This window comes from Papio anubis, chromosome 1 (genome assembly GCF_008728515.1).
Source record: "Papio anubis isolate 15944 chromosome 1, Panubis1.0, whole genome shotgun sequence".
Taxonomy (NCBI): Eukaryota; Metazoa; Chordata; class Mammalia; order Primates; family Cercopithecidae; genus Papio; species Papio anubis.
In genome coordinates this window covers 120,571,262-120,594,367 of record NC_044976.1, presented here as the reverse complement: position 1 = coordinate 120,594,367, position 23,106 = coordinate 120,571,262, and the positions used below count along the sequence as shown (strand labels likewise).

Genomic DNA, 23,106 nt, shown 5'->3' with positions numbered 1-23,106 from the left:
TTCGTTGAGGCCAGGTGCGGTGGCTCACTCCTGTAATCCCAGCACTTCGGGAGGCCAAGGCAGGTGGATCACTTGAGGTCCTGAGTTTGAGACTAGCCTGGCCAGCATGGTGAAACCCCGTCTCTACCAAAAATACAAAAATTAGCCGGGTGTGGTGGTGCATGCCTATAGTCCTAGCTACTCTGGAGGCTGAGGCAGGAGAATTGCTCGAATCTGGGAGGCTGAATTTGCAGTGAGCCGAGATCACGCCACTGCACGCCAGCCTGGGCGACAGAGCAAGACTCTGTCCCCCAAAAAACAAAAGGTCATTTGTCAGGAACTTGAATACTAATTTAAGGAAAACCTTAGATGTTTCATTTATTTTTTTCTTTGAACAGAAAATGAAGTTTTATTCACAGTACCTTTTTTTTTTTTTGAGACAGGGTCTCACCCTGTCGCCCAGGCTGGAGTGCAATGGTGCCATCTCGGCTCACTGCAATCTCTGTCTCCTGGGTTCAAGTGATTCTTGTGCCTCAGCCTCCCGAGTAGCTGGGATTACAGGCGCACACCACCACACTCGACTAATTTTTGTATTTTTTAGTAGAGACAAGGTTTCACTATGTTGGCCAGGCTAGTCTCGAACTCCTGGCCTCAAGTGATACGCCTGCCTTGGGCTTCTGAAGTGCTCAAAGTGCTGAGATTACAGGCGTGAGCCACCATACCCAGCCCATAGCACTAGTAATTAGTCAAACACATGTATTTTTGTATGTAATATGACTAAATTACAAAGACGTATATAAAAATCTTTACTAATCTATCTTTCTATCTAAATCCAACTTATATTATTTATTTTGAGACAGGGTTTTGCTCTGTCACCCAGGCTGGAGTGCAGTGGTGTTATCTTGGCTTACTACAGCCTCTGCCTCCTGGACTCAAGCGATTCTCCCGCCTCAGCCCCCCAAGTACCTAAGACCACAGGTGGCACCACCATGCCTGGCTACTTTTTTGTATTTTTGGTAGAGATGGAGTTTTGCCACATTGCGCAGGCTGGTCTCAAACTCCTGAGTTCAAGCAATCTGCCCACTTCGGCCTCCCAAAGTGTTGGGATTACAGGCCCGAGCCACCATGCCTGGCTCCCAACTTATTTTTAATTTTTTAATTTTTACTTACTTACTTACTTATTTATTTATTTTTGAGACAGAGTCTCACTCTTGCTGCCCAGGCTGGAGTGCAGTGGTACGATCTTGGCTCATCGCAACCTCTGCCTCCCGGGTTCAAATGATTCTCCTGCCTCAGCCTCCCGAGTAGCTGGGACTACAGGCTCCTGTCACCACGCCCGGCTAATTTTTGTATTTTTAGTAGAGATGGGGTTTCCCCATGTTGGCCAGGCTGGTCTCAAACTCGTGACTTCAGGTGATCCACCCACGTCGGCCTCCCAAAGTGCTGGGATTACAGGCATGACCCACCATGCCCAGCCCTCCTACTTATTATTATTTATTTTTATTTTTATTTTTTGAGATGGAGTCTCCCTCTGTAGCCCAGGCTGGAGTGCAGTCGGGCGATCTCGGCTCACTGCAACCTCTGCTTCCCAGGTTCAAGTGATTCTCCTGCGTCAGCCTCCTGAGTAGCTGGGACTACAGGTGCACGCCACCAAGCCCAGCTAATTTTTGTATTTTTAGTAGAGACGGGGTTTCACCGTGTTACCGGGGATGGTCTCAATCTCCTGACCTTGTGATCCGCCCACCTCGGCCTCCCAAAGTGCTAGGATTACAGACGTGAGCCACTGCAGCCAGCCTATTTTTTTAAATGGAGATATACACATTTAATTTTAACCTGCTGATATTTCAAATTAAAGGGATGATGCTAAAATTCTTAGTTACTGGCCATAAGGCTACAAATAGTGAGAAATATTAACTCTCAGAGGAACCACTTAAGGGCCAATTCATCTTTTTGAATTCTGATATGGAAGCCTATTTAAAAGCATATGATTAACTAAACACTCATGAAAGAACTCATTTGGATCAAGAAGACAAAATCCTATATGGCTACCATCAAGTAATAAATAAAACCTTTTGAACTCTAAATTATTAAATATTATTTAGAGAATAATGCAGTATTAGGCATTCAAGTAACAGGAAGGAAATGCATAGTGGTCAAAAGCATGGGTTCTGGCTTCCAATACTAGCTCCATCTCTTACTAGTCATGTTTACTTGAGTAAGTTAATCTCTCTGTGCCTCAGTTTCCATATGTAAAGATAATAATAGTAGAAACTTTATGTGAGGATTCAATGAGTTAATAGATTTAAAGTATGCAGTACAGTGCCTAGCACATAGTATCTACTCAGTAAGTATGAACTATTACTACTTTTATTAGCAGCAAAGGGAGAAACTTGAATAAAACAGCTCTAATAATATTATGTCACTTCTGTGCTCAAAAATATTCAAGAGCTGACCCTGAATTAGGTACAAAAGCCTCAGTTTGACATTTTAGGATGCACGGCTATCCTTCCAAATAATATTATCTACTAGTGTTCAAAATGGAGTTTCTATAATGTCACTACCATTTTATCTACTCCCAAGATCATAACCACACTGACACTTCCATTTCTGGAATTAAGGCAGATTATATAAGGTGAAAATTATCTTGTAATAAAACACGTACAAATGCAGGATAAAAAACAACAAACATCCTTTTAAATGAATATCTAAATTCTTTAGAAAGTAAGAGGAATTGCCAAGGGTCAGCACAAAAAGGGAATAAAAACTTAGCTTTGTAAGTATAAACTGATGCTACCACTATCTAATAGGTGTGTGCCAGTGTTATTAAACAAGGGCACTGTGTTTTAGTAGTCACAGAGGGTCAGGAAAGAAGGTTTAGGCCTTGGTAGGAAAATAAATCAAAATTGAGATTTCCATGTAATATAGAAACTCTCAATGAAAAAGTGGACTAAAAAAATCTATCTGCACAAGCAGATATGCTTTGCAAGGTTCAGGATCCGTTAAGTATAGAAACAAACATAAAAATGATTCCAGACTGACAATGCTCTTGGGCTACCTAGCAAAAATGAAAGAAAAAATATGCAAGAGAGATAGATCTTGAATGTCAGATCCTCATGGGTGCTATAGATAAAACCCTTCTTAAGATAACTCATAAGTCAAAATTACAGAACACATGCAGAAATGCTTCATCATGAGCTAATGTTAGCAGATACAACAGCAGAATTAGACCTCCATGTAGTTCAGATTATAGAGTTAATGTGGTTTAGGAAAAATAAAGGATTTGAAAACATGAGAAAAAAAGAAGATAGTCACAAAAACATCAGGCAAATTTGAAAAAGAAGCAAATAGAACTCATAAGCATAAAAATGTAATCTTAGTGGACTTAGTAGACAAATTAAACATAGATCAGATATAGCTGAAGAAAGAATTACTAAACTGGAACACTAATCTCAAAAAATTATACAGAAGACAGCACAGAGAGATAGCAGATGAATAACAAAAATGAGAGATTAAGAGACCTGAAGAATAGATGAAGGTTTAACATATATCTCACAATAATTCCAGAAGGATAGACAACAGGAGATGAAAGAGAAGCAACATTCAAAGAAATAATGACTGTAAAATTTCCAGAAATTATGCCAAACATGAATTTTTCATACCAAGTAATACAGTATTCCATTGTTGTCTTACTTTTAAGTAAGTGAAAATTATCAACCTGAAATTCTAAACTTAGCTGAATGAAGACACTTTTAGACAAAGGCATCAAAATGAACAATAGCTGAAAAAATATTAAAGTTTTTTTTTGTTTTTAGACAGGATTTCATTCAGATAGGCTAGGGGGCGGTGACACGACCATGGCTCACTGCAGCCTCAATCTCCCACACTTGTGATCTTCCCACCTCAGCCTCCCAAGTAGCTGGGACCACAGACACATGCTACCATGCCCAACAGATTTTTGTGTTTTTTTGTAGAGACAACATTTTACCATGTTGCCCAGGCTGAACTCCTTGAACTCCTCTTGAATTCCTGGGCTCAAGCAATCTGCTTGCCTTGGCCTCCGAAAGTGCTGGGATTATAGGTGTGAGCCACTATGCCTAGTCCATGCCCAGCTAATTCTTACGTTTTTTTTTTGTAGAAACGGGGTCACTCTATATTGCTCAGGTTGGTCTTAAACTTCTGAGCTCAAGTGATCCTCCTGCCACGGCCTCCTAAACTACTGGCCAATATAGCATATATTATTCTATATATATATAGAATGGTGTCTTGCTCTGTTGCCCAGGCTGGAGTGCAGTGGCTCGATCTTGGCTCACTGCAGCCTCCACCTCCCCGGTTCAAGCGATTCTCCAGCCTCCTGAGTAGCTGGGATTACAGGCATGTGCCACCACGCCTGGCTAATTTTTGTATTTTTCAGTAGAGATGGGATTTCACCATGTTGGCCAGGCTGGTCTCGAATTCCTGACCTCAAGTGATCTGCCCACCTCGGCCTCCCAAAGTGCTGGGAGTACAGGCATGGGATTCAGGCAAGAATGTTCTTTAGTAAGAAAATTGGATTGAAGAAAGAGCCAGGAGGAAAGAAACAAAGTGGAGGGGGAAAAGGGGGCAAATATGTGGGTAAATATAAATAAACATTAACTACTGAAAATAATGATTAATTTGGGAATTTAAAAAGGTAAAACCAAAACACTGGACAATGATAGTATACAAATTGGGAGGAAGTTGATTACAGTTAAAACACTAAGATTCTTATATTATTTGTGAGAAAGGCAGAAATAGATTAAATCTAGTCTTTATTTCTTCTTCTTCTTTTTTTTTTTCTTTGAGACAGACTCTTGCTCTGTCACCCAGGCTGGAGTGCAGTGGCATGATCTTGGCTCACCTCTACCTCCCAGGTTAAAGCATTCTCCTGCCTCAGCCTCCTGAATAGCTGAGACTACAGGCGCCTGCCACCGCGCCTGGCTAATTTTTCTATTTTTAGTAGAGACGGGGTTTCAACATGTTGGCCAGGCTGGTCTCAAACTCCTGACCTCATATGATCCACCCACCTTGGCCTCCCAAAGTGCTGGGATTACGGGTATGAGCCACCGTGCCCAGCCTATTTCTTCTTTTATTAAAAAAATATCTTTTAAGAACAGGTAAAACTAATCTACAGTGACAGAAGTCATAATAATGAATACTTTGCAGGGATCTGTGACAAGGAGGGAGCATGAGGAATAAGAAAGGCTGTGGGGGGTGCTGGTAATGTGCTATTTCTTGATCATTACACTCAGTGGTCGTTTAATAGATATATTTACTTTGCAATGTTTTAATGAGCTGTTTTATCATTTATATACTTTTCTGTACATAATGAAATGCCTGTGTATAAGTGTATGTATGTAGTATCATAGAAAGATATTTAGTCTTTGTCCCCATTCTTGGCACAGAGCTCCTAATTCCCTAAGAATTTTCTGAATACTGAGAGTGACAGGATTGTCTTTTGTTTCAATGAGATTACTCTTGGTGGGCCTCTAGGTAGCTTCATGATGAGGGCTAGTTGCCTGAAAGGCCAAGCCTTTATAAGAAACTTTGAATTTTCAGCCTCACGCCTGAACCTCCAGGGCCGGGGAAACAGCTGGAGCCTGAATCAATCACTAGGGGCTAATGATTTAATCAAGCATGCCCACATAACGAAACCTCCATAAAAACCCCTACCCAATAGTGTTCGAAGAGTTTGTGGGTTGGTGAACATATCAAGGTGCTGGGGTGGGGTGGGTGTTCCTGGAGCAGGCATGGAGACTCCACACCCCATCCCTATACCTTGCCCTATGCATCTCCTCCATTTGACTGTTCCTGAGTTGTATCCTTTATAATAACTGGCAAATGTAGTAAAGTGTTTTCCTGAGTTGTGTGAACTGTTCTAGTAAATTATCAAACCTCAGAAAGGGGTCATGGGAACCCCTGATTTACAACCAGTCACTCAGGTGGTCTGGGACTTGTGACTGGCATCTGAAGTAGGGGTGGTCTTGTGGGGTTAAGCCCTTTTAACTTCGAGATGAGATGCTAACTCCAGGTAGATCGTGTCAGAATTGAATCAAATTGTTAGATATCCAGTTAGTGTCTGGAAAATTGGAAAAATGGTGGTGGGAAAGACCTGGTGTATTTGGTGTCAAGAAGAAAAAAGCCCCTCACTGTAATATTTCTGTAGAAGTTATAAAAGGAAACCCTACAGCACTGTTTACACAAAACTAAAATTCTGATAAGACTGTAAAGATATTATGTTAAATATGTATCCTAAAAATAATTTTTAAAATGCATGTTAGTATTTATATAATCTTGGGTAGGAAAGAACCTTCCAGGCATGACACCAAAGGCAGAAATCACAGGTAGCTGTGACAATATAAAATTAAAATAATAACAACAAAACTTTTATACAACAAAACACTGTGAATAATATAAAAAAATATATAGAGGAAAAAGATTTGCAAAATATATACTAGACAAATGGCCAATAACCTTAATTATATACATAGAATTTAAAAAATTATTATTATTATTTTTTTATTATACTTTAAGTTCTAGGGTACATGTGCACAATGTGCAGGTTTGTTACATATGTATACATGTGCCATGTTGGTGTGCTGCATCCATTAACTCGTCATTTACATTAGGTATATCTCTTAATGCTATCCCTTCCGCCTCCCACCACCCTATGACAGGCTCCGGTGTGTGATGCTCCCTACCCTGTGTGCAAGTATTCTTATTGTTCAATTCCCACCTATGAGTGAGAACATGTGGTGTTTGGTTTTCTGTCCTTGCGATAGTTTGCTCAGAATGATGGTTTCCAGCTTCATCCATGTCCCTACAAAGGACATGAACTCATCCTTTTTTATGGCTGCATAGTATTCCATAGTGTAGATGTGCCACATTAAAAAAAATTATTAAGAAAAAAAAAGGAATACTCCAATTGTGGAATGGGCACAGAATATGAACTAGCAATTCACAAAAGAAATATATAAATGGCCAGTGAGTTCTGGACACTAACAAAGAGGTTAGTAATTGGCCCAAGTTCACAAAAATAGTATGAGGGAAATCAGGATTCAAACCCAAGAAATCTTATCCAATAAATATTTGTTTAATGAACGAATGATTATATATTCAACACTAGAAGATGTTTACATCAGACTGCAAAATGAAAGTTAAAAGGCAGAATGTATGATGAGATCCCTTTCTGCCCACACAGTCACACAAACATCTATTCAGGCTTAGAAAAAAGGCCTGAAAACACTAAAATGTAACAAGTGGTTAAATTATGGAAACTTTGTACTTTGTACTTTCTGAATTAAAAAAATTCAGAATATGCATATATTACTTCCATAATAAAGGAGAAAAGTTACATTAAAAACCAAATAATCCTACAAAATAAAAAAGTATATAAATACTTTTAATGACTCCAAATTATCTATGCATACATGGCTCAGCATAGATTGCTCAGGGTCACCAATCTTTAGATTCAACAATCATGTCATGGTTCTCCAGTCTTTTCCTCTTCTACCTTTAGCTGCCAAATTAATCTTCCTTAAACACTGTGGCTTTCTTGTAATCACTGCTTTCAATAATTCCCCATTTTCTATGTAAAAAAGCATAAATTCCCAAGCCTGGCACTCAAGGCCTTCCACAATGATGGCATTCAATCATCTTTTCACTTTATTACACACATTCCAGCTAGTTGACTATTTGCTGTTCTTTGTGTATGTATGTTGCCTACAGCTTTTTTTTTTTTTTTTTTTTTTTTTAGACGGAGTCTCGCTCTGTCGCCCAGGCTGGAGTGCAGTGGCCGGATCTTAGCTCACTGCAAGCTCCGCCTCCTGGGTTTACGCCATTCTCCTGCCTCAGCCTCCCGAGTAGCTGGGACTACAGGCGCCTGCCACCTCGCCCGGCTAGTTTTTTGTATTTTTTTAGTAGAGACGGGGTTTCACCGTGTTAGCCAGGATGGTCTCGATCTCCTGACCTCGTGATCCGCCCGTCTCCGCCTCCCAAAGTGCTGGGATTACAGGCTTGAGCCATCTCGCCCGTTGCCTACAGCTTTTATAACTTGTTCATGTGGTTAACTGAACCTAGAATGTGCTCTCCCTCCATATGTCCTTTTCACCCAAGGCTCAGCTAATATACTATCTTCTATGTGAAACATTTGCTAATTTCCCTTAGTCACTTTGAGAATCCTTGGCCCTTTCATCTGCCTCTCTGGGCACGTATTTTCTTATTTTTAAATCTTTCCTAATAGACAATAACTTGAGGTAGGATCTTTAGATTATTCATCTTTGTATTCTTACTGAATACTTACTAAGTGAATAAAGTTAATCAACAAAATAGAAAAACTCCCAGACTTCAATACCATTAAGAAAGTCTAAGCTGTGGCTATTAGGTTTCTCCTTCTTTAAAAAAAAAAACAAAAAAAACCCAATTTTTAATTTTTCCCCCTTCCTTATGAAGTAGGTCCAAGGGTTTCTCCTTTTTTGAACACACAGGAAATACAAATTGTTAACAGTGTAAGATGGTTCTTACTTTCTAGGTCTTTGACCAAATAAAGAGATTTATGAACTTAATGAACTTAACTACTATAGATCCTTTGTTTCACAAATTCTTAAATTATTCTGGAGCTGCAAACACCAGAGAATTTCAGTCTACAGCAGTTTGGTTAGTATTGACCAAATTTTTCCAACATAAAGGGAATTTAAGCTTTATCCTCTGGGAAGGAGGACACAGCTGTAGAATGAATGTTCTCTTTTACCTTTTCGTGTTGTGCACCGTGGTGCCTCCCAGGACAATCCTCACTCCAGGAGTGGTGCGGTTCAGGTTATAAACTGTTAGAGCCTCTTCATAGGTGGCTCCTCCAATTACAAACACAATGATATCCTGAGGTCTGCAATAATGAAGAATGAGATAATATCACAGGATAAGAAAAAAAAAAAAAGGACTGTGACTTATATACACAGAGTTTTAATTTCTAAACCTTTTTTTTTGGAGGAGGAAGCAGAATTAAAGCAGAATAGAATAAAAGGTTTAAAAAAAGTTTTAATTATCTGAAATTGGCAGGAAACAGAGCAGGAAATGCTGAATAGTGATTTGCTTTCTGTTTATGAGCGGATGTCTTATAATTTCTGTGCTGTGGATTTCAGAATAGCACAATAGTGTTTGCTGGAACCAAATGTAGAAATATTCTTTTATATTCAAGAGGGTGCAGAGTGCCTTACCGTCACATGATATCAATACAGCAGTATTTTATGTTTGTATGCTTGTATTAATACTACACATCTCCTTTCATGTATAAGCCTTTTGTCAAATACTTAGTACAGTGCTATTACAATGGCCTCTGTCCAAGGACCTCAAAACATTTTTGAAAGAACTGGCATATTCGCATGTCCCCAAAACATGGGAACTAGAAACATTTAGTATTTTGAGTATAAAAAAAAGAATGGGACACATAAATTAATGGTGCTTCTAGGAACTCCATCTTTTCTTGAAATATTTTTTCTGAATCCTTTGATAAACCAAGAAAAAGAAACCAAAAAAAGCCATGAGTGTAGCTGATACTGGACATGTGAACACAGCTCAGTCACTAGCTTTACTTGAGTAGCACTGTGTTGTTTTACTGTTTCCTGTTTCAATCCTTATCAAAATGGCTTCATAGCAAAATGAATGTTCCTCCTATCAGCTCCTTCTGTAGATATCACCAAGAAGGAGATCAAATTATTTTCAAAATCACTAATGTTTGTCCTGTTTTTCTTTTCTCATGCTATCAAAAGAAGATAAAATTAATCCTACTAGGCAAATAATTTTGTTAAATCACTCATTGGACACTAAAACTACATCAAGCAGAAGCATCCATTTTGAATGTTATTGCACAAAACTAATCAGAAACATCTTTAATCAAGGAATATACATGCTTGTGTATAAATCTTGAAAAAAACCCTAACCCTACATTTCCTTCCTGCTTGTCTCTCTCTTTCTAAAATACCTTGAAGGAATTAACTAAGAGAGTATTTGTTCTTGTGGGACTTCACTGAAACAGAATCAGCTATTGTGGCTATTTTTAAATGTTCAGATAGTCTCTAAATTGCAGAGATTCCCCAGTAAAAGTTATACAAGCCCAGGCACGGTGGCTCATGCCTGTATGCATTTTGGGAGGCCAAGGTGGGTGGATCATTTGGCGTCAGGAGTTCGAGACCAGCCTGGCCAACATGGTGAAACCGTCTCTATTAGAAATACAAAATTAGCCGGGTGTAGTGGCAGGTGCCTGTAATCCCAGCTACTCGGGAGGCTGAGGCAGGAGAACTGCTTGAATCTGGGAGGTGAAGGTTGCAGTGAGCCAAGATCGTGCCACCATACTCCAGCCTGGGCAACAGAGTGAGATTCCATATTCAAAAACAAACAAACAAACACACCCCAAAAAAACCTCCCTCCATAAAACAGTTATACAAGCTACCAATGATGAAGAGGTTGTTATGGTAAAGTGTCAATTATGATAAGGGTCCCCAAACCCAGGCTGAGGACCAATACCAGTCCGTGGTCTGTTAGGAACTTGTGGGGGCACAGCAGGAGGTGAGCAGCGGGTTTTCAGGCCTGAGCTCTGCCTGCTCTTAGATCAGTAGAGGCATTAGATTCTCATAGGAGTGCAAATCCTACTGTGAACTACACATGGGAGGGATCTAGGTTGCGAGCTCCTTATGAAACTATTGCCTGATGATAGGTGAGGTAGAACAGTTTTATATCACTTGACTTGTCAGCAACATATGACTGAGGTGATCACTTGCTTCTCCTGGATACACCTTCTTCAATTGGTTTCCAGAAAATTTCATACTTGATTTTTTCCCTTGCTACTTTTCAGTATCCTTTGATGGTCCCACTTCATCTCTGTGACCTCTTAATGGTGGAATACTCAGAGCCCAGACATCGGTCCTCCTTTCTTCTTAACCTAAACTCATTCCCTCCATCTGCTCCATTTAGTATAGTGGCCACTTGTCACTTATGGCTATTTAAATTTAAATTAACCAAAATAAAATTAAATATTTAATTCCCCAATAGCACTAGACACATTTCAAGTGCTCAACAGCCACACTGACAAGTGGTTACATTACTAATTACCAGAGAAACAGCACATTTCCTTCCCTTGATAAGCACACCCAGTTTTTTGGTTGTAAATACATCTATCTGCTGATGGCTCCCAAATCTCCATCTCCAGCCCAGACCTTTCTTCTAAACTCCAGACTTAAATATCTGTCTACTTGATATTTCCATTTGGATGTTTAATTATTTCTCAACTCAACATGTTTTAAATCCCCAATCTTCCCTAAGCCTGTTCTACCTATAGCTTTCCCTATCTTACTTGATGGTCACTTTAGCCTTCTAGTTGCTTGGGCCAAAAACTTTGGACTCATCCTAACTCTTCCTTTGGGGCAGAAGTGAAGTTGGGGACATAGTGAGAGAAAGAGGGAGAAGCACAAGCCAGCTCACAGAAGATCTCAAATCTCACAGGTCATGGGGGAATCACTGAAAGGTTTTCACAGGTTATCAGGATCAAATTTGCTTTTTATTTTGAGATGGAGTCTCTCTCTGCCACCCAGGCTGGAGTGCAGTGGTGCGATCTTAGTTCACTGCAACCCCCGCCTCCTGGGTTCAAGCGATTCTCCTGCCTCAGCCTCCCAAGTAGCTGGGAATACAGGCACGTGCCACCACGCCAGACTAATTTTTGTATTTTTTAGTAGAGACAGGATTACACCATGTTGGCCAGGCTGGAGATCTTGAACTCCTGACCTCAGGTGACCCACCCACCTTGGCCTCCCAAAGTGCTAGGATTACAGGTGTGAGCCACCGTGCCCAGCCAAATTTGCTTTTTTGAAGGATAGTTTTGGCAGCCATGCAAGAATGAATTGGGTGTAACTGTTGGGAAAAGTTGGAGAATAAAAGGTTAGTGTGAGACTTCTGGGAAGATATGATGAAACCTAGAACTAAAGACATCCTAGAAAGGGTAAAGAGGAGGTAGTGGATGTCCAGTCACAAAAAATACATATTCTTCAGTATTTGGTCAATGACTGAATGTGGAGGATAGGGGTAAAGGGGGAGTCCATAACTGTTTTCTGGTTTTGGTAACTAGGTGTAGTGGTTTAGATTTGAGAAAAAGGACATTTACTGAGCATAAGACACAAACACGTTGTGTTTTAGATACCTGTGGAATATTTTAATGGAGATGCCCACTAGACATCTGCATATTCAGGTCTAGTGCTTTCCCTGAATATGTGGTAGCTAAAGCCATGGGAATAGATGAGTTTTATCTAGGGAGATCATGTAGAATGAGAAGAGAACCAAAAGACAGATTTTTTTGGTGAGTCCCTAACAACCACAATACAAGTAAAAAGAGTAGCCAGCATTAGCAACTGAGAAGGACATTTTCAGAAAGGTAGGAGGAGAACCAGAAGGGAAAGGTTGAGGGCCAACTGAGTCTTAAGAAGAAAAGAATGGTTAATAGTGTGAAATGATGCAGTGGGGAAAGTAAGGTGAGAATTGAGAGTCCCCTGGATTTACTAATGTGATTTTGCAAGAAATGTTTTAGTGTGTTGTAGTGGAGTAAGAGTTGACAAACAGAAGACAGTAACTGTGGACTTCTTTATCCAAGAAGCTTGGCTATGAAGGGAAGGACATAACTTACAGGAAAATCTAGGACTAAAGGCTTTAAATTTACTATTTAACAAAAGAAAATTAGTATGATTATAACCTGTGGAAAAGAAGTCGGCAGAGAAGAGGCTGAAAATAATGGGGTGATGGGGAGAAGAGAGCGAGAGCCAGAGCGAGAGAGCAAGAGAGAGAAAGAAAATAACAAAGGCTTCAGAAGAGCTGGTAGGAAGGTAAAACCAGAGTGGTGGCATCTGACTTTCTGACTGGTATAAGATGATATCTCAGTGTGGTTTTCATTTGCATTTCTCTGATGATCAGTAATGCTGAGCATTTTTTCAAGTGTTTTTTGGCCACTTGTAATTCTTTTGAGAAATGTCTTTTCATGTCCTTTGCCCAGTTTTTAATGGGGTTGTTTTTTTTTTTAAATTAAGTTCCTTGTAGGATGTGGATATTAGTCCTTTGTTGGAGGCATTATTTGTAGGTTGTCTGTTTATTCTGTTGGTTATTTCTTTTGCTGTGCAGAAGCCCTTTAGTTTAATTAAGTCCTATTTGTCTACTTTTGTTTTTGTTGCATGTGCTTTTGGGATCTTTTTCATAAATTCTTTGCCTAGGCCAATGTCCAGAGATTTTTTTTCCTAGATTTTCATCAAGGACTTTTATAGTTTCAGGTCTTATATTTAGGCCTTTAATCTATCTTGAGTTAATTTTTGTATATGGTTAAGAGATAGGGGTCCAATTTCATTTTTCTGCATATGGCTGGCCAATTTTCCCAGCACAATTTATTGAATGGGGTGTCCTTCCCCCATTGTTTATTTTTGTCGACTTTATTGAAGATCAGTTGGTTGTAGGTATGTGGCTTTATTTCTGGGTTCTCTATTCTGTTCCATTGATCTATGTGTCTGTTTTTGTACCAGTACCATGCTTTTTTAGTTACTGTAGCCTTATAGTATAATTTGAAGTCAGGCAATGTCACTCTGGATTTGTTTTTTGCTTAAAGCACCTTGGCTATTCAGGCTTTCTTCTGGTTCCATATCAACTTTAGGATTCTAATTCTGTGAAGAATGATGTTGGTAATTTGATAGGAATTGTGTTGAATCTGTAGATTGCACTGGGTAATATGATCATTTTAATATTGATTCTTCCAATCCATGAGCATGGGATGTTTTTCCATTTGTTTGTGTCATCTATGATTTCTTTCATCAATGTTAAGTACTCCTTGTAGAGGTCTTTCACCTCCTTGGTTAAATATATTCCTAAGTATTTTGTGTATGTGTCTATTGTAAATGGGACTGCGCTCTTACTTTGATTCTCGGCTTGAATGTTACTGGTGCATAAAAATGTTACTCATTTTTGTATGTTGATTTTGTATCCAGAGACTTTAATGAAGTCACTTATCAAGTCTAGGGATCTTCTAGAGGGATCTTTAGGGTTTTCTAAGTATATAATCGTACTGAATGTGAACAGAGATAATTTGACTTCCTCTTTTCCAATTTGGATGTCTTATATTTCTATTGCCTGACTGCTCTAGGTAGGGCTTTTAGTATGTTGAATAGGACCAGTGAGAGTGGACATCCTCATCTTGTTCCAGTTCTTAGGGAAAATGCTTCCAACTTTTCCCCATTCAGTATGATGTTAGCTGTAGGTTTGTCATATATGGCTCTTACTATTTTGGTTTATTAAAAAGTCAAAAAACAACAGACGTTGGCATGGATGCGGAGAAAAGGGAATGCTCATATACTGTTGGTGGGAATATAAATTTATATTCAACCTCTGTGGAAAACATTATAGAGCTAGCTCAAAGAACTAAAAATAGAACTAGCAATCAAGCTACAGGGAGGGGAGCAAACGCACAGGGTACGTCCCTGCTCATGTCCCCTCTTCCTCCTTATAAACAACAACAAAAAAAGGCTGGGCCTGGTGGCTTATGCTTGTAATCCCAGCACTGTGGGAGGCCAAGGCAGGTGGATCGCTTGAGCTAAGGAGCTCGAGATCCACTTGGGCAACATTGTGAGACCCCCAGCTCTGCAAAAAATTTTTTAAAAAATTAGCCCAGTTTGGTGGCATTCCCCTGTAGTCTCAGCTACTTGGCGAGGCCGGGGGCAGGTAGATGGTGCTGAGATGTGAGGATCACTTGAGCCTGGGAAGTCGAGGTTGCAGTGAGCTGTGACTGTGCCACTGCACTCCATCCAGCCTGGGCAACAGAACAAGATGCTGTCTCAAGAAGGGAAAAACAAAAAACAAAAACAACTTACCATTCGACCCAGAAATCCCACTACTGGGTATCTACCCAAAGGAAAGGAAATCATTATATAAAAAAAGACACATGCACTCATGTTTATCCCAGCACTATATACAATAGCAAAGCTACGGAACCAACTTAAGTATCCACCAACAGTGGACTGGATAAAGAAAATGTGGTATATATACACCATGGAATACTAAGCAGGCATAAAAAAGAATGATATCATGTCCTTTGCAGCAACATGGATGGAGCAAGAGGCCATTATCCTAAGTGAAATAACTCTGAAGCAGAAAAATCAAATATAGCATTTCTCACTTATAAATGGGAGTTAAACACAGCAGGTACACATGGACAAAAGGATGAAGAGAAGAGACTATGGAGGACTCCAAAAAAGGGGAGGGAGGAAAGAAGAAGACTGAAAAATTACCCAGATAGTTACAGACTATGTAAAAAGCAGGAAGATAAGAGGCAGTTAAAGTGTTCAGAAACAATAAAATACTCAAGGTTGAAAGGACATTATATTCACCAAAAAAAATGAAAAATGTAGGAAAGTAATATATATATTTGCTCAAGATAAACTGCATAATGGATTACTCAAATAAATACATTTTATTTACTTAAGTAAATAAATGAATTGCACAGATTATTTTATTAAAAAGAAGGGAGGGAATCTTTCTCTTGCAGGGGTACAGTGACCATCTTGGTGACTAATGGGAAGAATCAGACAGTTAACACCTTTGTTTTGAGCTCCTGATCTGATAAGTCAATTTAAAAAGCGGTTGAGCAGACAAATGAGAGCATCGTGGAAAACGATGTTGCTTCTCCATAGCTATCCTCTGACCATCACCTGCCTGGAGAATGTATCTGTCTCTCATGGAAAAGAAAGGCAAGAACTGGGAAGGAACAAATTCAAGTGGGTTTTAGCATAGCAAGAGAACACTGTCCTTCAGTCTGATCATTTCAGGGTGGCAGGGTATTTTTGTACTACTGGAGAGGAAAGAAAATGTCATGGGTGGTAAACTGTGGGTGTAGGTTATATAAATGTAAGGACAAAACCTAGATACAGGGATAGGCTCTTAGAGCTTGGCTCAATTGTATACCTCACAAAGATGACTATGTCACATTAGGTTATGAAAACATTAATAAATGTTTTCCTGAGCCTCCTCCTACTACTTATTCAAGCTGACTTAAGGAAGAACATCTATGAAAAACAATGTTTAAATATCCCTGACATTTTTCCTTTTCATTCCTTTTCCCAGTGAATTTTAAAAGTAGATGTTCTGATGAAGCCAATGGTAAAACATACAGCAAATCTTTTCCATATGATGGTTGAAGCTAAGTGGAATACACAAGTTCAATTCTTTGTATGCATCTTCCTGCGCTCTATAATTCACTATAGCAACCAAAGCATTAATTAATGCAGACAGCAAACATTAGAAAACAGCAGCTAGCTCATGCTGTATAGAGATATACAAGGATAATCAAGGGTAATATCTTATTTTGTTAAAAAATAAAAAAATTAACATATAGGATTTCTGGAAATCATTATTTCTTTCAAAAATTTTTATCCTAGCCGGGCGCGGTGGCTCAAGCCTGTAATCCCAGCACTTTGGGAGGCTGAGGCGGGCGGATCACAAGGTCAGGAGATCGAGACCATCCTGGCTAACACGGTGAAACCCCGTCTCTACTAAAAAATACAAAAAACTAGCCGGGCGAGGTGGCGGGCGCCTGTGGTCCCAGCTACTCCGGAGGCTGAGGCAGGAGAATGGCGTAAACCCGGGAGGCGGAGCTTGCAGTGAGCTGAGATCCGGCCACTGCACTCCAGCCTGGGCGACAGAGCCAGACTCAGTCTCAAAAAAAAAAAAAAAAAAAAAAAAAAAAAATTTTATCCTAAGTTTGGGGGTACATGTGAAAGTTTGTTACATAAGCACATGTCACGGCGGTTTGTCATACATATTATTACATCACCCAGTTATTAAACTCAGGACCCAATAGTTATCTTTTCTGTTCCTCTCCCTCCTTTCACCTTTCCTGCTCAAGTAGACCCCAGTGTCTGCTGTTTCCTTCTTTGTGTTCCTTAGTTCTTATCATTTAGCTCCAACTTGTAAGTGAGAACATGCAGTATTTGGTTTTCTCTTCCTGCGTTAGTTTGCTAAGGGTGATGCCTCCAGCTCCATCCATGTTCCCACAAAAGGCATAATCTCATTTTTTTAATGGCTGCCTAATATTCCATGGTGTATATGCACATTTTCTTTATCCAGTCTGTCATTGGTGGGCATTTAGGTTGATTCCATGTCTTAGCTGTTGTGCACAGTGCTGCAATGAACATTCGTGTGCATGTGTCTTTTTTTTTTTTTGAGACAGAGTTTCGCTCAATGCCCAGGCTGGAATACAATGGTACAATCTTGGCTCACTGCAACCTCTGTCTCCCAGGTTCAAGCAGTTCTCCTGCCTCAGCCTCCCAAGCAGCTGCGATTACAGGCCTGCACCACTATGCCCCCGCTAATTCTGTATTTTTAGTAGAGACGAGGTTTCATTACGTTGGTCAGGCTGGTCTTAAACTCCTGACCTCAGGTGATCCACCCACTTTGGCCTCCCAAAGTGCTGAGATTACAGGCATGAGCCACCCCACCTGGCCATGCATGTGTCTTTTTTTTTTTTTTTTTTTTTGAGAGGAAGTCTCATTCTGTCACCTAGGCTGGAGTGCAGTGGAGTGATCTTGGCTCATCACAATCTCCGCCTCCTGGGTTCAAGTAATTCTGCTGCCTCAGCCTCCCAAGTAGCTGGGATTACAGGCAGCTGCCATCATGCCTGGCTAATTGTTTTTATTTTTAGTAGAGACCAGGTTTCACCATGTTGGTCAGGCTGGTTTCGAACTACTGACCTCAGGTGATCCACCTGCCTCAGCCTCCCAAAGTGCTGGGATTACAGGCGTGAGTCACCGCATCCAGCTGCATGTGTCTTTATGGTAGAATTTGAGTTATATTCCTCTGGTATATACCCAGTAATGGGATTGCTGGGTCAAATGGTAGTTGTGTTTTTAAATCTTTGAGGAACTGCCATACTGCTTTCCACAATGGTTGAACTAATTTACATACCCACCAACAGGGTATAAGGGTTCTCTTTTCTCTGCAACCTCACCAGGATCTGTTATTTTTGACTTTCTTTTTTTTTTTTTCCCGAGGTAGAGTCTTGCTCTGTCGCCCAGAGCTGGAGTGAAATGGTGTAATCTCGGCTCACTGCAACCTCCGCTTCCCAGGTTCAAGCCATTCTCCTGCCTCAGCCTCCCGAGTAGCTGGGATTACAGGCACACGCCACCAGGCCTGGCTAATTTTTGTATTTTTAGTAGAGAAGGGGTTTCACCATGTTGCCCGGGCTGGTCTCGAACTCCTGACCTTGTGATCCGCCCACCTTGGCCTCCCAAATTGCTGGGATTACAGGCATGCTCCACCACACCCAGCCTATTTTTTGACTTTTTAATGACAGCCATTCTGACTGGTGTGAGATGGTATCTCACCATGGTTTTGATTTGCATTTCTCTAATGATCAGTGATATTGAGCTTTTTTTCATAGGCTTGTTGGCTGCATGTATGTCTTCTTTTGAGAAGCAGCTGTTCATGTCCTTTGCCCACTTTTTTTTTTTTTTTTTTTTTTTTGACAGGGTTTCACTCTTGTTGCCCAGGCTGGAGTGCAATGGCACAATCTTGGCTCATAGCAACCTCCACCTCCCAGGTTCAAGCGACTCTCCTGCCTCAGCCTTCCGTGGCACGATTACAGGTGCCAGCCACCACTCCTGGCTAATTTTTTGTATTTTTAGCAGAGATGGGGTTTCACCATGTTGGCTAGGCTGGTCTCGAATTCCTGACCTTAGGTGATCCACCTGCCTTGGCCTCCCACATTTTAATGGGGTTGTTTTTCTCTTGTAAATTTGTTTAAGTTCTTTATAGATGCTGGATATTAGACCTTTCTCAGATGCATAGTTTGCAAATATTTTCTCCCATTCTGTAGACTGTCTGTTTACTCTGTTGATAGTTTCTTTAGCTGTGCAATAGCTCTTAAGTTTAATTAGATCCCATTTGTCAATTTTTGCTTTTGTTGTGATTGCTTTTGGCGTCTTTGACATGAAATCTTAGCCTGTTCCTAGGTCCAGAATGGTATTACCTAGTTTGTCTTCCAGGGTTTTTATAGTTTTGGGTTTTACATTTGTCTTTAATCCATCTTGAGTTGAAATTTTTGAATATGGTATAAGGAAGGGGTCCAGCTTCAGTCTTTTGCATATGGCTAGTCAGTTATCCCAGCACCATTTATTGAATGAGTCTTTTCCCCATTGCTTGTTTTTGTCAGCCTTGTCAAAGATCAGATGGTCGTAGATGTGACGCCTTACTTCTGGGCTCTCTATTTTGTTCCACTGGTCTATGTGCCTGTTTTTGTACCCATACCATGCTGTTTTGGTCACTGTAGCCTTGTAGTACAGTTGGAAGTTGGGTAATGTGATTCTTCCAGCTTTGTTCTTTTTGCTTAGGATTGCCTTGGCTATGTGGGCTCTTTTTTGGTTCCACATGAATTTTAAAATAATTTTTTCTAGTTCTGTGAAGAATGTTGGTAGTTAGATAGGAATAGCATTGAATCTGTAAACTGTTTTGGGCAGTATAGCCATTTTAATGATATTGATTCTTCCTATCCATGAGCATGGGATGTTTTTCCATTTGTTTGTGGCTTCTCTGATTTCTTTGAACAGTGTTTTATAATTCTCACTGTAGAGCTCTTTCACTTCCCTGTTTAGCTGTATTCCTAGGTATTTTATTTTTTTAGTGGCAGTTGTGAATGGGATTGCCTTTCTGATTTGGCTTTCAGCTTGGCTGTTGTTGCTGTATAGGAATGCTAGTGATTTTTGTACATTGACTTGTATCCTGCAACTTTGCAGAAGTTGTTTATCAGCTGAAGGAGCTTTGGAGCTGAGACTATGGGGTTTTCTAGATATAGAATCATGTCATCTAAAAACAGATAGTTTGACTTCCTATCTTCCTACTTGGATGCACTTTATTTCTTTCTCTTGCCTGATTGCCCTCACTAGGACTTCCAATACTTTGTTGAATAGAAGTGGCGAGAGAGGGCATTCTTGTCTTGTGCCGGTTTTCAAGGGGAATGTTTCCAGCTTTTGCCCATTCAGTATGATGTTGGTTGTGGGTTTGTCATAGGAGGCTTTTTTTTTTTTTTTGAGATGGAGTCTTGCTCTGTCCCCCAGGCTGGAGTGCAGTGGCTCGATCTTGGGTCACTGCAAGCTTCGCCTCCCAGGTTCATGCCATTCTCCTGTCTTGGCCTCCCCAGTAGCTGGGACTACAGCCACCCACCACCATACCTGGCTAATTTTTTGTATTTTTAGTAGAGACAGGGTTTCACCATGTTAGCCAGGATGGGCTTTATCTCCTGACCTCGTGATCCACTCGCCTCAGCCTCCCAGAGTGTTGGGAATAGATGGCTCTTATTATTTTGAGGTATGTTCCTTCAATACCAAGTTTGTCGAGAGTTTTTTTTTTTTTTTTTTCTTTTTATGGAGTCTCACCCTGTTGCACAGGCTGGAGTGCAGTGGTGCAGTCTTGGCTCACTACAACCTCTGCCTCCGGGGTTCAGGCGATTTTCCTGCCTCAGCCTCCCGAGTAGCTGGGACCACAGGCGCCTGCCACCGCACCTGCCACCACACCCGGCTAATTTTTGTATTTTTTTAGTAGAGATGCAGTTTTACTACATTGGCCTTGAACTCCTGACCTTGTGATCTGCCCACCTCAGCCTCCCAAAGTGCTGGGATTACAGGCATGAGCCACATTGCCCGCCTTATTGAGAATTTTTAACATTATTTTTATATGTGGTTAAGTTAGGTGGAAACACAAACTTTCAAAAGGCAACATTTTATCTATTTTGTGGAGCATTACACTTACGGCTAAAATTGTAATTTTTGAACATATTTACAAATGATACGGTTCTTATGAGCATTTACTACAAAAAAAGGTCAATGAAAAAGGACTGCTGCTTCACAGAAACAAAAAATAAGCTGTAGTGACAAGATTCTACTACATTTGTGTAAACATGAAAAGTACTTCCTTTTTGAATTGACTGATTCTGGAATGCATGATCATATAGCTCCATTTCCTCACCAAATGAAAAAGTTGCTTGCCTTTATCGGAGACAAGAGGCAATTCTAGAGTGAGAAAAAAAAATTAGCTTGAAAAACAGGGTATGCAAGAATCCCATCTGCAGAATGATCAAATCCAATTTGTGGATATAGCTATACTGCCAAACAGCTTAAACACTAATTTAACAGCTAGGGCTAAAAAAATTTTCACCAGTGTTTTCGTTTTGCAAAGTTGTGTTCTTGCCACATTTCCTTTGATATTTTCTATTATTATAGCAACAATAAAACCTAGAGTTTCTATTATGATGAGACAAATAATAATAAATATCACTATAATCCAGGACTCTTTTCAATACAATACAGGGCCAAGAAAGTGGCTAGAGCTGATAGTGTGGCCAAGTGAATGCAGAGCCAGAAAGTTTTATAGGAGGATTGTTTATGAACTTCAAAAGTCTAAATTTTCTATAGCATCAATTAAATTTATTCTCTGGTTTAAATTTTCCAACTATAAATATTGGCATATCAACTAGAAGAGATGCCTATAGAATGTATTGAACATCTACTATTTGTAAATCACTGTGTTAAATGTTGTGAAAACCCCGAAGATTAACAAAACGTAGTATTTACTTCAAGATTACAATACCTAATACAATAACTAATGAGAAGGATAGATATGTAACTAACTAACTACTGTCTCAATATCCAGAGGTAACGACTATTGACAACTTCTTGATTATTGTTTCAGAAATAGTTACTGTAGGCAGGGCATGGTGGCTCATGCCAGTAATCCAAGCACTTTGGGAGGCTGAGGCAGGCAGATTGCTTGAGTTCAGGAGTTTGAGACAAGCCTAGGCAACGTGGCAAAACCTTGTCTCTATAAAAATGCAAAAATTAGCTAGGTACTGTGGCATGTGTCTGTAGTCCCAGCTACTTACGAGAACAAGGTGGGATGGCTTGAGCCCAAAAGGCGGAGTTTGCAGTAAGCTGAAATCATGCCACTGCTCTCCAGTCTGCACTACAGAGCCAGACCCTGTCTCAAAACAAACAAAAAAGAGAGTTACTGTATTTATACATATATGTGCTTGTAAAAATATATTATATATATAAAATATACATACATATGTAGAGTCAAGCACATATTTATACACATGTACACTTTTTTTGTTTTGTTTTGTTTTGAGACAGAGTCTTGCTCTATCACCCAGGCTGGTGTGTAATGGCACAATCTCGGCTCACTGCAATCTCCACCTCCCTGGTTCAAGTGATTCTCCTCACTCAGCCTCCCGAGTAGCTGGGACTACAGGTGCATGCCACCATGCCTGGCTAATTTTTGCATTTTTAGTAGAGACGGGGTTTCACCATGTTGGCCAGGCCGGTCTCGAACTCCTGACTTCAAATAATAGCCCACCTCGGCCTCCCAAAGTGCTGGGATTACAGGCATGAGCCACTGCACCCAGGATTCTACAGTTTTTTTACCCAAAAGAAATGTTATGGCTGGGCACAGTGGCTCACACCTGCAATCCCAGCACTTTGGGAGGTCGAGGTGGGTGGATCACGAGGTCAGGAGTTCGAGACCAGCCTGACCAACATGGTAAGACTCCATCTCTACTAAGCTACTCAGGAGGCTGAGGCAGGAGAATCTTGAACCCAGGAGGCTGGGATTGCAGTGAGCCAAGATGGTACCACTCCAGCCTGGGCAACAGAGCAAGACTCTGTCTCAAAAAAAAAGAAAAGAAATGTTATAACATTCTGCTTTTCTATCCAATATATCTTAGAAAGCTTTGCATATCACCCATGAAGAGTTATGGCATTAAAAAAAAAGAGGCTTGGCGCAGTGGCTCAAGCCTGTAATCCCAGCACTTTGGGAGGCTGAGACGGGAGGATCATGAGGTCAGGAGATCGAGACTACCCTGGCTAACACAGTGAAACCTTGTCTCTACTAAAAAATACAAAAAACTAGCCGGGCGAGGTGGCAGGCGCCTGTAGTCCCAGCTACTCGGGAAGCTGAGGCAGGAGAATGGCGTAAACCCAGGAGGCGGAGCTTGCAGTGAACTGAGATCCGGCCACTGCACTCCAGCCTGGGCGACAGAGCGAGACTCCATCTATAAAA

At 40.4% G+C, this 23,106-nt stretch overlaps 1 protein-coding gene and 1 long non-coding RNA gene across 3 annotated transcripts in view; one reads left to right on the top strand and one right to left on the bottom strand.

Moving 5' to 3' along the window:
- VPS45 (vacuolar protein sorting 45 homolog) overlaps positions 1–23,106 on the bottom strand; it is an 82,054-nt gene that overhangs the window by 25,380 nt on the left and 33,568 nt on the right. For both annotated transcript variants that reach the window (XM_003892567.5, XM_003892568.4), the window contains exon 14: positions 8,744–8,875. In XM_003892567.5, the coding sequence (XP_003892616.1) occupies positions 8,744–8,875 (132 nt within the window). The remainder of the gene's footprint in view (positions 1–8,743; positions 8,876–23,106) is intronic.
- LOC110740794 overlaps positions 1–23,106 on the top strand; it is a 76,859-nt gene that overhangs the window by 29,931 nt on the left and 23,822 nt on the right. The window lies entirely within an intron of this gene.